Source organism: Oncorhynchus mykiss, chromosome 3 (assembly GCF_057628025.1).
Source record: "Oncorhynchus mykiss isolate SJ-2025 chromosome 3, ASM5762802v1, whole genome shotgun sequence".
NCBI classification, from domain to species: Eukaryota; Metazoa; Chordata; class Actinopteri; order Salmoniformes; family Salmonidae; genus Oncorhynchus; species Oncorhynchus mykiss.
The window spans coordinates 30,976,627-30,995,643 of NC_143024.1; the positions used below are offsets into that span (position 1 = coordinate 30,976,627).

Consider the following 19,017-nt stretch of genomic DNA (forward strand, 5'->3'; position numbering starts at 1 on the left):
ATAATAGTAGAGAGAATGATTAATTTCAGCATTTATTTCTATCATCACATTCCCAGTGGGTCAGAAGTTTACATACACTCAATTAGTATTTGGTAGCATTGCCTTTTAATTGTTTAACTTGGGTCAAATGTTTTGGGTAGCTTCCCACAATAAGTTGGGTGAATTTTGGCCCATTCCTCCTGACAGAGCTGGTGTAACGGAATCAGGTTTGTAAGACCTCCATGCTCGCACACGCTTTTTCAATTCTGCCCACAAATTTTCTATAGGTTTGAGGTCAGGGCTTTGTGATGGCCACTCCAATACCTTGACTTTGTTGTCCTTAAACCATGTTGCCACAACTTTGGAAGTATGATTGGGGCCATTGTCTATTTGGAAGACCCATTTGCAACCAAGCTTTAACTTCCTGACTGATGTCTTGAGATGTTGCTTCAATATATCCACATCATTTTCCCCCCTCATGATGCCATCTATTTTGTGGAGTGCACTAGTCCCTCCTACAGCAAAGCACCCCCACAACATGATGCTGCCACCACCGTGCTTCATGTTTGGGATGGTGTTCTTCGGCTTGCAAGCCTCCCCCTTTCTCTTCCAAACATATCAATGGTCATTATGGCCAAACAGTTCTATTTTTGTTTCATCAGTCCAGAGGACATTTCTCCAAAAAGTACAATCTTTGTCCCCATGTGCAGTTGCAAACCGTAGTCTGGCTTTTTTATGGTGGTTTTGGACCAGTGGCTTCTTCCTTGCTGAGCGGCCTTTCAGGTTATGTCGATATAGGACTCATTTTACAGTGGATATAGATAATTTTGTACCTGTTTCCTCCAGCAGCTTCATAAGGTCCTTTGCTGTTGTTCTGGGATTGATTTGCACTTTTTGCACCAAAGTACGCTCATCTCTAGGAGACAGAATGTGTCTCCTTCCTGAGAGGTATGACGGCCCATGGTGTTTATTCTTGCATACTATTGTTTATACAGATGAACGTGGTACCTTCAGGCATTTGGAAATTGCTCCCAAGGATGAACCAGACTTGTGGAGGTCTACAATTTTTCTTCTGAGGTCTCGGCTGATTTATTTTGATTTTCCCATGATGTCAAGCAAAGAAGCACTGAGTTTGAAGGTAGGCCTTGAAATGCATCCACAGGTACACCTCCAATTGACTCAAATTATGTAAAATAGCCTATCAGAAGCTTCTAAAGCCATGACATAATTTTCTGGAATTTTCCAAGCTGTTTAAAGGCACAGTCAACTTAGTGTATGTTAACTTCTGACCCACTGGAATTGTGATACAGTGAATTATAAGTGAAATAATATGTCTGTAAACAATTGTTGGAAAAATGACTTGTGTCATGCACACAGTAGATGTCATAACCGACTTGCCAAAATTATAGTTTGTTAACAAGAAATTTGTGGTATGTAAACATCCGACTCCAACTGTATGTTCCGTTTTGGTCTGGCCTTCAACATGATATGATTGACTCACAGATGTGATTGGTCAAAAATCATGTGTTCAGGGTACTGTATGTGTATATTACAGTCAGCGAAGCATCTTATGGGGGCGAAGGAGCGATGCTTCTATTCAGACTTTTCTTAGTCGAGATGCGAAAAAGGTTGGAAAAGGATTTGCTAACCACTTTGTCCTCCTGTTGCAATTCCGCGAGAGCAGGAATGCAGCAGACAGAGATAGAGGGAGTGAAAGACAGGGACAGAGAGAGAGAGAGAGGAAGAAAGGAACGGGGAGAAAGATTGTGAGTGACATTAGTACACTTTGACACATCGCATTCCGACAGTGAGGGTATTGGACGGCACCAAGCATAAACACTCAGTCACATAATAATATGTAAAGGCTTACTCTGTAGGAGGATTTCACAACAAGGTTAGTTAGTTAGACATGAGATTTAGGGCTGTCGTGAGACACCAGGGGAGAAGCTCCCCCCAGTGGTAAAGAAAGAGATTTACATTTGACATATTTATAAGAACCTCTTATCCAGAGCAACTAGGGCTAAGTGCTTTGCTCAAGGGCACATCGACTCTGGGATTCAAACCAGCAATCTTTTGGCTACTGGCCCAACACTTTAAGCGCTAGGCTACCTGACGCCAAACTGAAAACAAGACCTGAAGAAATCACTGCATCTAGAATCATCCCTCACCACATTTACAGTCAGAGTCTAACAAAGTAATGCAGAGAGTATGAATGGGAGAAACATTGGTAGGAGTTGGGATATGGTATAGATCGTCAGTAGGATGTGTTGTGAGCTGCACCACTGTCTGTATCTGGCTTGAGGCCCCGTTTCTGATTTCACACTAATGTTTCATAACCCAGTGGAGGATTTGATTTGAGACAGAAATGGATGGACTAGTCAGGCTATTTTTGGGAGCCAAGAGAGAGAGAAGCAGCAAAAAAACCCTCTCTCACGACAGCTGGACTGGACTGGCCTGCATGTGATTGTAGAAAACGTGTTGTATTGACAAATGACTTCCACCTTCTCACTGTAATCTTACAAGAGGACAATCACTACAAAAACATTTCCATGTATGTATGTATGTGTGTGTGTGTGTGTGTGTGTGTGTGTGTGTGTGTGCCTATGTGTGCCTATGTGTGTGTGTGTAATCTTGTAAGAGGACAATCATTACAAAACATTTTTGTCAGGTATGCATGCAAGTCTGTATGTGTGTGTACGTGCGTTCATTGACACAGGCAAACAGAGGTAGCTAGACTCAACCTCCTCACCTTATTTGACCGCAGAGACACTCGTCCTCCACACCGAGCACAGAATTTTGTTTGGCAATATGAACAGAGGTGGCCGCAGCCATCAGCGAATTTGGTTTTGTGGCAAATCCCGCAGGTAGGAGAGTCGTTGGGGTTCTTCTGGGGTTCTCCTGTCGTCCCCGTCTGCGGGGTCGTATCATCCCCCATCTTCTTCACCTGGTCCTTGTAGCTCTCAAACTGCTGGTGCAGCTTCCTGCAAGGAAGGAAGCAAGAGAGGAGTACAGTTAGGAAAAGATCAGTTCATAACAGAAACTTTGTCCTAAATGTCTCCCTAGTCCCTACTCCTGTTAAAGTGCACTACTTTTGCCAGAGTATAACAATGCACTTCAGGGGATAGGAAGTCATTTCAGATGTCTTTGTGCTGTAGCTAACTGCAGGATGTTGTGTGAAGTCCATTAGTGTTGGTAGACAGCAAAGCAGCGTATGTAGCTCTGATTCCTTTCTAAGAGAAATGGAGGGAACACTTTCTTTGAGGAACATGCTTTATAAAGGCCTTGATTATATATACTTATAGAAAGTGTAACCAAAAGGCTTTGTCAACCAAATAACCTACAGTTTGTTACATACAACTGTCAGAGTTAGAAATGTTTCAGAGTATGTTCTGCATTGCATATTGTTGTACTGTTACTATAGATCTCCATTCACATAGAAATGCACCCATCTTTACTGAAACAAGGCGGGCCAGGTAGGAAGGTATAGAGTTTTCATTGTATGTTTAAGAGCCTAACGTAATTCCACTTACTCAGGTTCCCGGAGTTTAATGAATCATTTGTACCTGTGTTTCTATTTCAGGGCGGGGCTGAAATGTGCGTAAGCTAATACAGCCCTTCAAATGTCAATGCCCACACTTCAGTGGAAAGAACACATCACATCTGTTTTTCACAGCAACAACAATGACTGGGTAGCCTACACTACAGCATCCATCCAACCATTGGGCTAACAGTGCCTTTAGACAGTGCAGAGGAATCAGACTATTGTGTAGGCCTCCATGTGGATCACTGAAACAACGTCAACCCTTCAAGTCTTCAGACATTGTTTCTACGAACCAGATGGGAACATAGACCGCAGTAGGCAAAGTCTTTGTATGCGTCCCAAATAGCACCCTATTCCCTACACAGTGCACTACTTTTGACCAGTGCCCTGTGGGAAAAGGGTGCCAAATAAGGAAAAGGGGGCCATTTGGAAGGAAGCTTTTAGTTCAACATTCTCTTTTAATCTGCACCGCCTGCTCAAAACACTAGTTGTACATTCAGTGTCATCTTGTCCTATACTCTCCCAATACACCCACACATGACAGGTCCAATCAGAACTGAGGACCAGAGGACCCTGAAACGCTACATCACACAGATAGACCAGCATGCATTTTGTACGACACATGTCAATCGGGTGTATCCTTGGAAACTAAAACCCTGGCTGACTTCATGTTATGGCGATTAGAATTGGTTTCGTCTCCACATTTTCCCCTGCAACATTCATTAGTCACGTGAATTATTTACCAGAGCTATCATTTTACCGTCCGTATGCATGTACTGTATTTTATTTATTTATTTATTTATTTAGCTCCTTTGCACCCCATTATTTTTATTTCTACTTTGCACATTGTTCCATTGCAAATCTACCATTCCAGTGTTTTACTTGCTATATTGTATTTACTTTGCCACCATGGCCTTTTTTGCCTTTATCTCCCTTCTCACCTCATTTACTCACATCGTATATAGACTTGTTTATACTGTATTATTGACTGTATGTTTGTTTTACTCCATGTGTAACTCTGTGTCGTTGTATGTGTCGAACTGCTTTGCTTTATCATGGCCAGGTCACAATTGTAAATGAGAACTTGTTCTCAACTTGCCTACCTGGTTAAATAAAGGTGAAATAAATGAAATCAAATGCATGGCTTGGTGTTGCGTAGGTGGTAAACATGCTGCTTCTTCTTTCCCACAAATAGGCCTTTTATTTAGATCCCAAATGTAATTGGCGTGATGTGGCTGGGCCTTGTCTGATGACGATCACCCTGCTGAACACTAGATAGAGACGGGAACCTGGATGGCACCTCTCTGTGTCACACTGCCACGCTGCTGTACCCACCCTGCTGAACACTAGATAGAGACGGGACCCTGGGTGGCACCTCTCTGTGTCACACTGCCACGCTGCTGTACCCACCATGCTTGAACACTAGATAGAGACGGGACCCTGGATGGCACCTCTCTGTGTCACACTGCCACACTGCTGTACCCACCCTGCTTGAACACTAGATAGAGACGGGACCCTGGATGGCACCTCTCTGTGTCACACTGCCACGCTGCTGTACCCACCCTGGATGAACACTGGGTGATGTGGTGTTGTTTAACAGACACACCCACAGACACACACAGACACAGACCAGACACATACAGACACACACACACACACACAGACATACACACAGACACACACACAGACAGACACACACAGACACAGACCAGACACATACAGACACACACACATACACACACATACACACACAGACACAGACAGACACACACACAGACACACAGACACACACACAGACCAGACACATACAGACACACACACACACAGACACACACATACACACACAGACACAGACAAAGATACAGACAGACACACACACACAGACACCAGAACAAGTGTACAGATAGAAGACTTGTTAATGGTATGTGGATATTGGGTGTCCGCTGTTTAGAGCCTGGGTTCTCAAACTGGGGTCCGCAGTCCTGCAGGAGGTCTGCGGCCAGACACACACAAAAAAGAATAGTTCTAACCACAGATGACATTTGGGCCAAGGGGATCTGTGGAATAAGTTTAGAAGGTGTAATACAATACAATAAAATACAATGTAACATAATTCATCTACAACTTGTGTTCTTAACCCTGGGTCACATGGGCTTGGGAGGCTCACAGGGATTTTGGTATCCACAGTGCCCCACCAATTAAAATGTTTTCAACTTCATACTATTTGTATTATGTTCTTGTATTCCGCAAAAATAAGTTTTTACCTAAATGCACTGTACAGTACTTTAAAACTAGAATCTTTAGTTGCTACATCCATTGGTATGGAATACCATGATATACTCAATTAGTCTTGAAGAATATAACTTATAAATGCCTCATGAGTTTAGTTCAACTGTCTTCGCCCATCAAAAGCCCATGTTGCTTGTTTCACTCCAATGTTTGTAAACAATGTAAATGTAACTAACACTCTATAGCCTCAGAACATTGATAAAACTATCATTTTGATATCATGGATGGTCAGTCCTTGAATCCATAGCTATATTTCTGAATTTGAGAGTGGTTACATTTCTCCAGGCCCATCCCTCAGCGTTTTACCAAAACAGAGGCGGAATTCCCCTTTTGTTATTGTTTCAGTTAAGGACTCCAGCTTTAAGCTTAAAAACTGCTACGTTTTCTCTCTGCCTCATGGCAAAATGTGTAGAATGGCAGGATATTGGCTTCGACGCTGTAACAACAAAACATCTCTCTGTTCCATGACAAAATGTCTAAAACTGCAGGAAATTAGCTTGAAAACTGCAACTTTTAGGTCTCCGATGCCAAGAGGTTGGTCTTTAAGATGTTTCTTCCCACAGTCTGAGACGTGGATTGTCCGGCCATGCACTACCGAAGTCATAGTAAAACTCCTTGCTATTTTTATCTCACTCGAGTTATGAGGGGCTCCCTGATGAATGTGTTATCGCAAAAAGGGGTTAGTGGCCCCAAAAAGTTTGAGAACCCCTGGTTTAGTGGGCATATAGAGGCTCCTAGATTCACGAGATTCATGACGCAACTCTCCCTAAACCAGGAAGAGGGTTAGGGAGAGGAGAGGGGTAGGGAGGGGTAGGGAGAAGGAGGGAGAGAGGGAAAGGAGGGGTAGGAAGGAGAGATGGCCAGGGAAAAGAGGGAGAGGAATAGAGTGAGAGGGAGGAGGAGAGAAATAGAGGAGAGGGGGAAGGAGAGAAATAGAGGAGAGGGGGGAGGAGAGAAATAGAGGAGAGAAATAGAGGAGAGGGGGGGAGAGAAATAGAGGAGAGGGGGAGGAGAGGGGGAGGAGAGAAATAGAGGAGAGGGGGGAGGAGAGAAATAGAGGAGAGGGGGGAGGAGAGAAATAGAGGAGAGAAATAGAGGAGAGGGGGAAGGAGAGAAATAGAGGAGAGGGGGGAGGAGAGAAATAGAGGAGAGGGGGAAGGAGAGAAATAGAGGAGAGGGGGGAGGAGAGAAATAGAGGAGAGAAATAGAGGAGAGGGGGGGAGAGAAATAGAGGAGAGGGGGAGGAGAGGGGGAGGAGAGAAATAGAGGAGAGGGGGGAGGAGAGAAATAGAGGAGAGGGGGGGAGCGAAATAGAGGAGAGGGGGAGGAGAGAAATAGAGGAGAGGGGGAGGAGAGAAATAGAGGAGAGGGGGAAGGAGAGAAATAGAGGAGAGGGGGAAGGAGAGAAATAGAGGAGAGAAATAGAGGAGAGGGGGGGAGAGAAATAGAGGAGAGGGGGAGGAGAGGGGGAGGAGAGAAATAGAGGAGAGGGGGAGGAGAGAAATAGAGGAGAGGGGGGAGGAGAGAAATAGAGGAGAGGGGGGGAGCGAAATAGAGGAGAGGGGGAGGAGAGAAATAGAGGAGAGGGGAGGAGAGAAATAGAGGAGAGGGGGAGGAGAGAAATAGAGGAGAGGGGGAGGGGAGAAATAGAGGAGAGGGGGGAGGAGAGAAATAGAGGAGGGGGGGGGGGGAGAGAGGGGTATTGAGAAGTTTAGGCAGCTGGTGGATGGCTCCCATTCCCCATCCGTCTCCCCCTCGGTCAAACCTGGTCAAACGCGCATGGCACAGCTGACATGTAATCATATGCTGTTCATTGTCCCAGCTCTGGCTGTCTATCCGACCCTTCTTACCTCTGAAACATAAGCCCTGCACTGGCCCCTACTGTATACTGTATGACAGAGTCAACATAGTATCCCTACCAGGACCCAGCCAAGACCGGAAACTCAATACGTGTCTGCCTGTTGGTCTTAAGTATGAACTCAGAAGGTTATCTTATCAAGACAAGCCTTCTAAATGTTTAAAGTTGTGTTCCTTGTGGATGTCTGACTGGGTGACATAACATTGATGTCACGTCTGATGTCATGTTTCTGTGATGTAGCACAGTCACAGTGCACGTCAGATGCATTTATTCAGCCACAATGCAATATCGATATAATCTATTACAGTTTTAAATGTAAATGGCTGTCACTTAATCCAAAAATACATCATGCATTTTATAGATCCAAATTCTTGTGTTCTTCACCATAGTAAAATAATCCTAAAGCATATGGTCATTTTCCTGAAGAAAAATTAGGTGTTGCTTCAGCTGTCCAAAAGTATCCTTTGAAAGCAAACTTGACTCTCGGCCGTTGGCAGCGTATCCATAGGGTTTCTCCTAAAGTAAATGTAATTAAATTGCCAAAATTATTTAGCATAATTAGGCTAATCCTGTATATACAGAAATTCATACAATCATTACAACACCAAAAAGCTTATTTAATAAAAATAACTTGTTGATTGTTTTACATCGCATTGCCTGTTGGAAGGATCCTCAATTTGGGCAGCGTGCACGGTAAATACCGAATAAATTATCGTTGAGTTGCGAATGTCAGTGAAAGAGAGGCAATATTTCAAAATACAATCGCGGGAAAATGGCAATTGCTGTAAGGAGAAGACCGTGACAAGACTAATCTGTCTGTTATCAAAATTATCAATTTATTTGAGCGAACAGTAGCCTATTTTAGCGGAGCATCGGCCGTATACACGGTGAGTACGCATATTCACTGTCTTTATCATTGGGCCAGTTGGGGCAGTTTTGGGTCAGTTTTTGGACAATCATTTCCTCTTCCATATTGTATTTATGTCTCCTCTTTTCGTAGGCCTATTAGATAGTTGCAGACAACGTCGTTGTTATTTGCCTGTTTGTCAGTCAGTAGAGTATACGCTAACCTGTCATTTTTGTCGTAATAAAAAGATGCAGCTATTTATGTGCGAGCCTCAAGCTCTACACTGAAGGCTCTTGACTGTGTATCATGCAGCCCTTAGTTTTGTCACCAATCAGAGATGTCTATCTAACTCTCCATTGTCATCTGTCTGGTGAACATCAATAGCAACATGCAGGATCTAACACTGGTACATTCTAATTTATAAGGTCATTTTAGGAAAACTGCCATTTTATCTATCCTCTCTTCTAGCTTGAAATAAAAACACATACAAGCTCAGATCTCAATTTTTGCGTTGTCTTACACACATCACGCACGCAAGCACGCGCACACACACACACACACACACACACACACATCCACTGTTTATTTGCTGTTGAATTTGTGCTATTGCCAGTGTCTTCTGTCTGTGTTGTCCGTTTTGGCTTACAACGTTTTTTTGTCGTAGCCCAGGAGGCCTTTTGCCTCTTACCTCTTATAAGAATTTGTTCTTATTGACTTGCCTGGTTAAATAAAGGTTAAATAAAGTGTAGTAGAATTGCATGAAAAGTGTTTATAAAAGGCCACATATTTCCCAAACAGAAATGTAGTTATATTATTGGCTATCCAATGTACTCATCACATTATGAATAGTAGACTATCGTACATAAGTCTGCAAAAGCGATGATGCATGGAATTATTTATTATAAAGGATCATTTTTATGGTGAAAATGAGCTTCCCCAAACTTGAGACTCACGCGCCGCCTATGCTCTTGGTAGTATCTGACAGGTCAGAGGTCAAACATACTGTACAGACCACACTAGTCAGCCATACTGTATGTTTAGGCCTACTACAGTAACTGTCTGGTTCAGGGGCAGACAGTGCACATCTTACTTACGTCTCAGGCTCAGGCTCAGGCTCAGGCTCAGGCTCAGGCTCCTTCTCATTTTGGGACATTTGCTGCGGTTGCAGAACGTTATTTACCAGCTCAGTGATCCCACTAAAGGGACTAAACCACCTGTTCAAATAAGTAAGCAAACAACGTGACTGTACACCACACCACAGAAAGATGAAGAATCAACACATTGTCTGGGCTGGCCGAGACAAGGGAATCCCCAATTAAAGCACACACACCCAGTAAGGCTTACACAAAGTCAGAGTGGCGGTACTGTACGGAAGCCTAGCAGGGACATTCATTGTGATCACAGCAGACCAAGAAAGAGGGACAGTCAACCACATCCACAACCACAGAGAAAGAGGAGGAGAGGAAGTATAAAAGCAGGAAAGAAGTTACAGCCAATGGAAATGGGAATTGCATCGAATGGTCAGCCGATAGTTAGGAAGGTGGTAGTGGAGTAGTAGTATAATGTTTTCATATTGATCAGATAGTTGCTGTGTTTAGAGGTAGATTTGGACACAATGCAGGACGGAAGGTAGCTGAATAGAAGCATCCAGTTCACACATGGATGAGGAAGTAAGGAGCCTAAAGGTGAAGCTCCCTTACAAGCGAATCAGAATGCAAATGACACACCAGAGCGAGCCAATACCAAGGGAGAAGGGGCGGGACCCGCTGAGACAGGAAGCCACATTGACCAACAGGAAGAAGTGTCAAAGCCTAGAGCACTCTGGGTAATGTGTTACTTACTGTGCCGGCTGAGGCTTTTGTTCTTCTTTGACCCTAAAAAGATAAGTGTGGACAGCTGAGTGCTCAGTGCATACACAACACAAAGACATGGAGAACACACACAAAACAACACAAAGACATGGAGAACACACACAAAACAACACAAATAAATACATACATAGACATAAACAATGATGATGATGATTATTATTACTGTATATTGTAATATGATCAAGATATTAGTGATGATGATGAACATAATTACTGTATATTGTAATAGCTTTAAGGCATATGATCAAGATATTACTGATGATGATGATGATGAACATAATTACTGTATATTGTAATAGCTTTAAGGCATATGATCAAGATATTACTGATGATGATGATGACAAAAAACACAACAATAGAAATCATGACGTTTAAAATGAAAGTAAAAACAGAAACAAGAAAGATTCACAGGAACTAAATAATAAAATATTGTGCTGCCATGATGTTTGTGCTGTCATGTCACACCTGAATTGATTGAATACGATTCTGGAACTCTAGCTGAAGGTCTCACTACTTCCAGACTTCCAAACCATTCACCAATCATTATTAAACTAATTTACAGCAGCAGACACATCTTGTTATAAAAAGTCCTCTTTGATACAGAGCCTGTGGTCTCGTGGTAATGCTCCAGGGTCCAGTTATATACAGATATGCCTCTTCCCTGGAAACCAGGGTTTAATCCCTGGATCCACTCTTCCTCATGACACTAGTAACCCACACATCACCCCTCACAATAAAGAGGTCAGGTGAGAAGGTATTGACAAGTGTGACAGCCAGGCTCATGTGCATGGACTGTATACCAAACAGGATGTCTACAGACAGTCTAAGACCAGTCTCACACAGTCTGTCTGTCGCCACGTCTATAGATTTTATATCTTCATATCTGTCTCATTTTCTAGTTTTGACCCTCTCTGGTTCAAACATTATAACCAGAAGCCTCCAGGTTTGACTGTCTTTGATTGAGGTTACACTGCTCTCTAGTGGACAGAAGTGTGGTTTCCTCTGCTAAACGTAAGAGGGGAAGAGATATACACAGAACAGTAATAATGATACATGTCTAATGTAGCTGTTGAGGTGGAGCTGAGGTTGACTTGGAGTTCTGACTTTATAGGTGGCACAGCCCACTCCCCAGCCCCAGCCCGATACCCACCCTGCAGCCGAAAATCTTTTCCCTAGTCGTATACCCAACCACAGCCCCAGTACTATACGCCAGCCCCAGTACTATACACCAGCCCCAGTAATATACCCCAGCTCCAGTACTATACCCCAGTACTATACCCCAGCCTCAGTACTATACCCCAGTACTATACGCCAGCCCCAGTACTATACGCCAGCCCCAGTACTATACCCCAGCCCCAGTTGTTACGGTGCGTGAATGAGGACCCAAAAGCGAATTAACGTAAACAGAGCTTCTTTAATGACAAAACATAGGTAGGCTCAGATGGACCGGCAGATTCCGACAGGACAGGACAAGGTTGCAGCAAACATGACGATAGTCTGGTTCAGGCATGAATAACACAAACAAGAATCCGACAAAGACAGAAACAAAAACAGAGAGAGATATAGAGGACTAATCAGAGGGAAAAAGGGAACAGGTGGGAAAAGGGGTGACGAGGTAGTTAGGAGGAGACAAGGAACAGCTGGGGGAAAGAGGGGGAGAAAAGGTAACCTAAAACGACCAGCAGAGGGAGACAGGGTGAAGAGAAAGGACAGAAACAAGACACAACATGAGAATACATGACACCAGTACTAAACCCCAACCCCAGTACTATACACCAGCCCCAGTAATATACCCCAGCCCCAGCGCTATACGCCAGCCCCAGTACTATACCCCAGCCCCAGTAATATACCCCAGCCCCAGTACTATACCCCAGCCCCAGTACTATACCCCGGCCCCAATACTATACCCCAGCCCCAGTAATATACCCCAGCCCCAGTAATATACCCCAGCCCCAGTACTATACCCCAGCCCCAGTAATATACCCCAGCCCCAGCGCTATACGCCAGCCCCAGTACTATACCCCAGCCCCAGTAATATACCCCAGCCCCATATGCCAGCCCCAGTACTAAACCCCAGCCCCAGTAATATACCCCAGCCCCAGCGCTATACGCCAGCCCCAGTACTATACCCCAGCCCCAGTACTATACCCCAGCCCCAGTACTATACCCCAGCCCCAGTACTATACCCCAACCCCAGTACTATACCCCAGCCCCAGTACTATACCCCAGCCCCAGCGCTATACCCCAGTCCCAGTAATATACCCCAGCCCCAGTACTATACCCCAGCCCCAGTACTAAACCCCAGCCCCAGTACTATACCCCAGCCCCGGTACTATACCCCAGCCCCAGTACTATACCCCAGCCCCAGTACTATACCCCAGCCCCAGTAATATACCCCAGCCCCAGCGCTATACGCCAGCCCCAGTACTATACCCCAACCCCAGTACTATACCCCAGCCCCAGTACTATACCCCAGCCCCAGTAATATACTCCAGCACTATACCCCAGCCCCAGTAATATACCTCAACCCCAGCACTATACCCCAGCCCCAGTACTATACCCCAGCCCCAGTACTATACCCCAGCCCCAGTAATATACTCCAGTACTATACCCCAGCCCCAGTAATATACCTCAACCCCAGCACTATACCCCGGCCCCAGTACTATACCCCAGCCCCAGTACTATACCCCAACCCCAGCACTATACCCCAGCCCCAGTACTATACCCCAGCCCCAGTACTATACCCCAGCCCCAGTACTATACTCCAACCCCAGTACTATACCCCAGCCCCAGTACTATACCCCAGCCCCAGTAATATACTCCAGCACTATACCCCAGCCCCAGTAATATACCTCAACCCCAGCACTATACCCCAGCCCCAGTACTATACCCCAGCCCCAGTACTATACCCCAGCCCCAGTAATATACTCCAGTACTATACCCCAGCCCCAGTAATATACCTCAACCCCAGCACTATACCCCGGCCCCAGTACTATACCCCAGCCCCAGTACTATACCCCAACCCCAGCCCCAGTACTATACCCCAGCCCCAGTACTATACCCCAGCTCCAGTACTATACCCCAGCCCCAGTACTATACCCCAGCCCCAGTACCATACCCCAGCTCCAGTACTATACCCCAACCCCAGGGCTATACCCCAGCCCCAGTACTATACCCCAACCCCAGTACTATACCCCAGCCCCAGTACTAAACCCCAGCCCCAGTACCATACCCCAGCTCCAGCACTATACCCCAGCCCCAGTACTATACCCCAGCCCCAGTACTATACCCCAGCTCCAGTACTATACCCCAGCCCCAGTACTATACCCCAGCCCCAGTACCATACCCCAGCTCCAGTACTATACCCCAACCCCAGGGCTATACCCCAGCCCCAGTACTATACCCCAACCCCAGTACTATACCCCAGCCCCAGTACTATACCCCAGCCCCGGTACTATACCCCAGCCCCAGTACTATACCCCAGCCCCAGTACTATACCCCAGCCCCAGTAATATACTCCAGTACTATACCCCAGCCCCAGTAATATACTCCAGCACTATACCCCAGCCCCAGTACTATACCCCAGCCCCCGTACTATACCCCAGCCCCAGTACTATACTCCAGCACTATACCCCAGCCCCAGTACTATACTCCAGTGCTATACCCCAGCCCCAGTACTAAACCCCAGCCCCAGTACTATACACCAGCCCCAGCCCTATACCCCAGCCCCAGTACTATACCCCATCCCCAGTACTATACTCCAGCACTATACCCCAGCCCCAGTACTATACTCCAGTGCTATACCCCAGCCCCAGTACTATACCCCAGCCCCAGTACTATACTCCAGTGCTATACCCCAGCCCCAGCACTATACCCCAGCCCTATACCCCAGCCCCAGGACTATAGGCCAGCCCCAGCCCTATACTCCAGCTCCGGCCCTATACCCCAGCCCCAGTACCATACCCCAGCCCCAGTACTACACCCCAACCCCAGTACCATACCCTAACCATAGTACTATACCCTAACCCCAGTACCATACCCTAACCATAGTACTGTACCCTAACCCCAGTACCATACCCTAACCATAGTACTGTACCCTAACCCCAGTACCATACCCTAACCATAGTACTGTACCCTAACCCCAGTACCATACCCCAGCCCCAGTACTATGCAGCCCCAATACTATACCCCAGCCTCAGCCCCAGCCCTATCTGAGAGTGTGAGAGTGGCTCCTTGAGAGAGAGTGGAGTTGACGTAGCTCCTGCCGCGCAGACAGACAGCAGGACAATTACACAACGGCCTGTCACTGAGAGTTTAGTGTTTAGGGAAGAACTCCTAGATGTAATGAATGTGGCTCCCTGAAGCAGCCAGCTCCCCACAAGAGGCCAGACTGAGAGACCTAGCTCACCTCACCTACAGACACACCACAACATTGGGTGGGTCCAAGATGCCACCCTATTCTATATAGGGAATAGTGAGCAATTTGGGACGCACACCAGAACGTGAACCTCTCTAGATTGTGCAGCTCTATGGCATGATGTCAACCCTCTCTAGGTTGTGCAGCTCTATGGCATGATGTCAACCCTCTCTAGGTTGTGCAGCTCTACGTTATGACGTGGGCCAGTCTTACATCATGAAACTGAAGGAGGAAGGGTCTGTGAGCCCTGGGCCAGGCCCACTGTTCACACCACAGGACGTTACCATGACCACCTGCTCCTACTTCACACCGTCTGTAGCTGGACAGGACCAACTCTCTCTGCTGTTTTATTCGTACATCTTCACGTGTCTTTCCCAAATGACACCCTATTCCCTATAAAGTTCACTACTTTTGACGAGGGCCCTTAGAGAATAGGATACGTTTTGAGACCCACCCTCTATGACCGACTGGGTTCAAACCCAGATATCTTCCTGCACACCACAATGCTGTGTTAGACTGCTGAGCCAAAGCCTATGCATCAGTTCATGGAACTAACTCAAGTTAAGTAATGCAGGTCTCGCTCACTCTCTTTCTACCTCCCTCCCTCCCTCTTTCTCTTCTCCCCCCATTCTCCTTCTCTCGCTCCCTCCAGCTCTCTCTTACCCTCCCCCTCTTCTTCTCCCCCCCTTTCTCCTTCTCCCTCTACCGCTCAATAACCTGCCTGTTCCTAAGTCAGGTCAGAGTAAGAGAACCACATCGATGTGACATCTATACAACGAGCCCTGAATCATCACATTCTCACCATGCAGCCGGTCAGGAGAACAAGTGCTGTATCCCAAATGGAACCCTATTCCCTAAATAGTGCACTATGTTTGACCAGGGCCCACAGGCTGCCAAAACCCTTCTAATTCTTTCTGATGGGCTGAATAAATAGAACCACAGTCTGCCTATCCTCTCTGTCAGTCACAGGCTGTAGCTAGAAGAGATACATTACACAGTCATGAGTCATGGAACCACAGTCTGCCTATCCTCTCTGTCAGTCACAGGCTGTAGCTAGAAGAGATACATTACAGTCATGAGACATAGAACCACAGTCTGCCTATCCTCTCTGTCAGTTACAGGCTGTAGCTAGAAGAGATGCATTACACAGTCATGAGTCATAGAACCACAGTCTGCCTATCCTCTCTGTCAGTCACAGGCTGTAGCTAGAAGAGATACATTACAGTCATGAGACATGGAACCACAGTCTGCCTATCCTCTCTGTCAGTCACAGGCTGTAGCTAGAAGAGATGCATTACACAGTCATGAGTCATAGAACCACAGTCTGCCTATCCTCTCTGTCAGTCACAGGCTGTAGCTAGAAGAGATACATTACACAGTCATGAGACATAGAAGCACAGTCTGCCTATCCTCTCTGTCAGTCACAGGCTGTAGCTAGAAGAGATACATTACACAGTCATGAGACATAGAACCACAGTCTGCCTATCCTCTCTGTCAGTCACAGGCTGTAGCTAGAAGAGATACATTACACAGTCATGAGTCATAGAACCATAGTCTGCCTATCCTCTCTGTCAGTCACAGGCTGTAGCTAGAAGAGATACATTACACAGTCATGAGACATAGAACCACAGTCTGCCTATCCTCTCTGTGTGACGTAGCTAGAAGAGATACATTACACAGTCATGAGTCATGGAACCACAGTCTGCCTATCCTCTCTGTCAGTCACAGGCTGTAGCTAGAATAGATACATTACACAGTCATGAGACATAGAACCACAGTCTGCCTATCCTCTCTGTGTGACGTAGCTAGAAGAGATACATTACACAGTCATGAGTCATGGAACCACAGTCTGCCTATCCTCTCTGTCAGTTACAGGCTGTAGCTAGAAGAGATACATTACACAGTCATGAGACATAGAACCACAGTCTGCCTATCCTCTCTGTCAGTTACAGGCTGTAGCTAGAAGAGATACATTACACAGTCATGAGACATAGAACCACAGTCTGCCTATCCTCTCTGTCAGTTACAGGCTGTAGCTAGAAGAGATACATTACACAGTCATGAGACATAGAACCACAGTCTGCCTATCCTCTCTGTCAGTCACAGGCTGTAGCTAGAAGAGATACATTACACAGTCATGAGACATGGAACCACAGTCTGCCTATCCTCTCTGTGTGACGTAGCTAGAAGAGATACATTACACAGTCATGAGTCATGGAACCACAGTCTGCCTATCCTCTCTGTGTGACGTAGCTAGAAGAGATACATTACACAGTCATGAGTCATGGAACCACAGTCTGCCTATCCTCTCTGTCAGTCACAGGCTGTAGCTAGAAGAGATACATTACACAGTCATGAGACATAGAACCACAGTCTGCCTATCCTCTCTGTGTGACGTAGCTAGAAGAGATACATTACACAGTCATGAGTCATGGAACCACAGTCTGCCTATCCTCTCTGTCAGTCACAGGCTGATGTGACATAGCTAGAAGAGATACATTACACAGTCATGAGACATAGAACCACAGTCTGCCTATCCTCTCTGTGTGACGTAGCTAGAAGAGATACATTACACAGTCATGAGTCATAGAACCACAGTCTGCCTATCCTCTCTGTCAGTTACAGGCTGTAGCTAGAAGATATACATTACACAGTCATGAGTCATAGAACCACAGTCTGCCTATCCTCTCTGTCAGTTACAGGCTGTAGCTAGAAGAGATACATTACACAGTCATGAGTCATGGAACCACAGTCTGCCTATCCTCTCTGTCAGTCACAGGCTGTAGCTAGAAGAGATACATTACACAGTCATGAGTCATGGAACCACAGTCTGCCTATCCTCTCTGTGTGACGTAGCTAGAAGAGATACATTACACAGTCATGAGTCATGGAACCACAGTCTGCCTATCCTCTCTGTCAGTCACAGGCTGTAGCTAGAAGATATACATTACAGTCATGAGTCATAGAACCACAGTCTGCCTATCCTCTCTGTCAGTCACAGGCTGTAGCTAGAAGAGATACATTACACAGTCATGAGTCATGGAACCACAGTCTGCCTATCCTCTCTGTCAGTCACAGGCTGTAGCTAGAAGAGATACATTACACAGTCATGAGACATGGAACCACAGTCTGCCTATCCTCTCTGTCAGTCACAGGCTGATGTAGCTAGAAGAGATACATTACACAGTCATGGACATAGAACCACAGTCTGCCTATCCTCTCTGTCAGTTACAGGCTGTAGCTAGAAGAGATACATTACACAGTCATGAGACATAGAACCACAGTCTGCCTATCCTCTCTGTCAGTCACAGGCTGTAGCTAGAAGAGATACATTACACAGTCATGAGACATGGAACCACAGTCTGCCTATCCTCTCTGTCAGTCACAGGCTGTAGCTAGAAGAGATACATTACAGTCATGAGACATGGAACCACAGTCTGCCTATCCTCTCTGTCAGTCACAGGCTGTAGCTAGAAGAGATACATTACAGTCATGAGACATGGAACCACAGTCTGCCTATCCTCTCTGTCAGTCACAGGCTGTAGCTAGAAGAGATACATTACACAGTCATGAGTCACAGAACCACAGTCTGCCTATCCTCTCTGTCAGTTACAGGCTGTAGCTAGAAGAGATACATTACACAGTCATGAGTCATGGAACCACAGTCTGCCTATCCTCTCTGTCAGTCACAGGCTGTAGCTAGAAGAGATACATTACACAGTCATGAGTCATGGAACCACAGTCTGCCTATCCTCTCTGTCAGTCACAGGCTGTAGCTAGAAGAGATACATTACAGTCATGACACATGGAACCACAGTCTGCATATCCTCTCTGTCAGTCACAGGCTGTAGCTAGAAGAGATACATTACACAGTCATGAGTCATAGAACCACAGTCTGCCTATCCTCTCTGTCAGTTACAGGCTGTAGCTAGAAGAGATACATTACACAGTCATGAGTCATGGAACCACAGTCTGCCTATCCTCTCTGTCAGTCACAGGCTGTAGCTAGAAGAGATACATTACACAGTCATGAGACATGGAACCACAGTCTGCCTATCCTCTCTGTGTGACGTAGCTAGAAGAGATACATTACACAGTCATGAGTCATATAACCACAGTCTGCCTATCCTCTCTGTGTGACGTAGCTAGAAGAGATACATTACACAGTCATGAGTCATGGAACCACAGTCTGCCTATCCTCTCTGTGTGACGTAG

At 45.9% G+C, this 19,017-nt stretch overlaps 1 protein-coding gene across 33 annotated transcripts in view; it reads right to left on the minus strand.

Moving 5' to 3' along the window:
* Positions 1–19,017, minus strand: part of rims2a (regulating synaptic membrane exocytosis 2a) — a 247,315-nt gene that overhangs the window by 198,135 nt on the left and 30,163 nt on the right. For all 33 annotated transcript variants that reach the window (XM_090227805.1, XM_090227695.1, XM_090227752.1 and 30 more), the window contains exon 2: positions 2,729–2,960. In XM_090227805.1, coding sequence (XP_090083931.1) covers positions 2,729–2,960 — 232 coding nt within the window. The remainder of the gene's footprint in view (positions 1–2,728; positions 2,961–19,017) is intronic.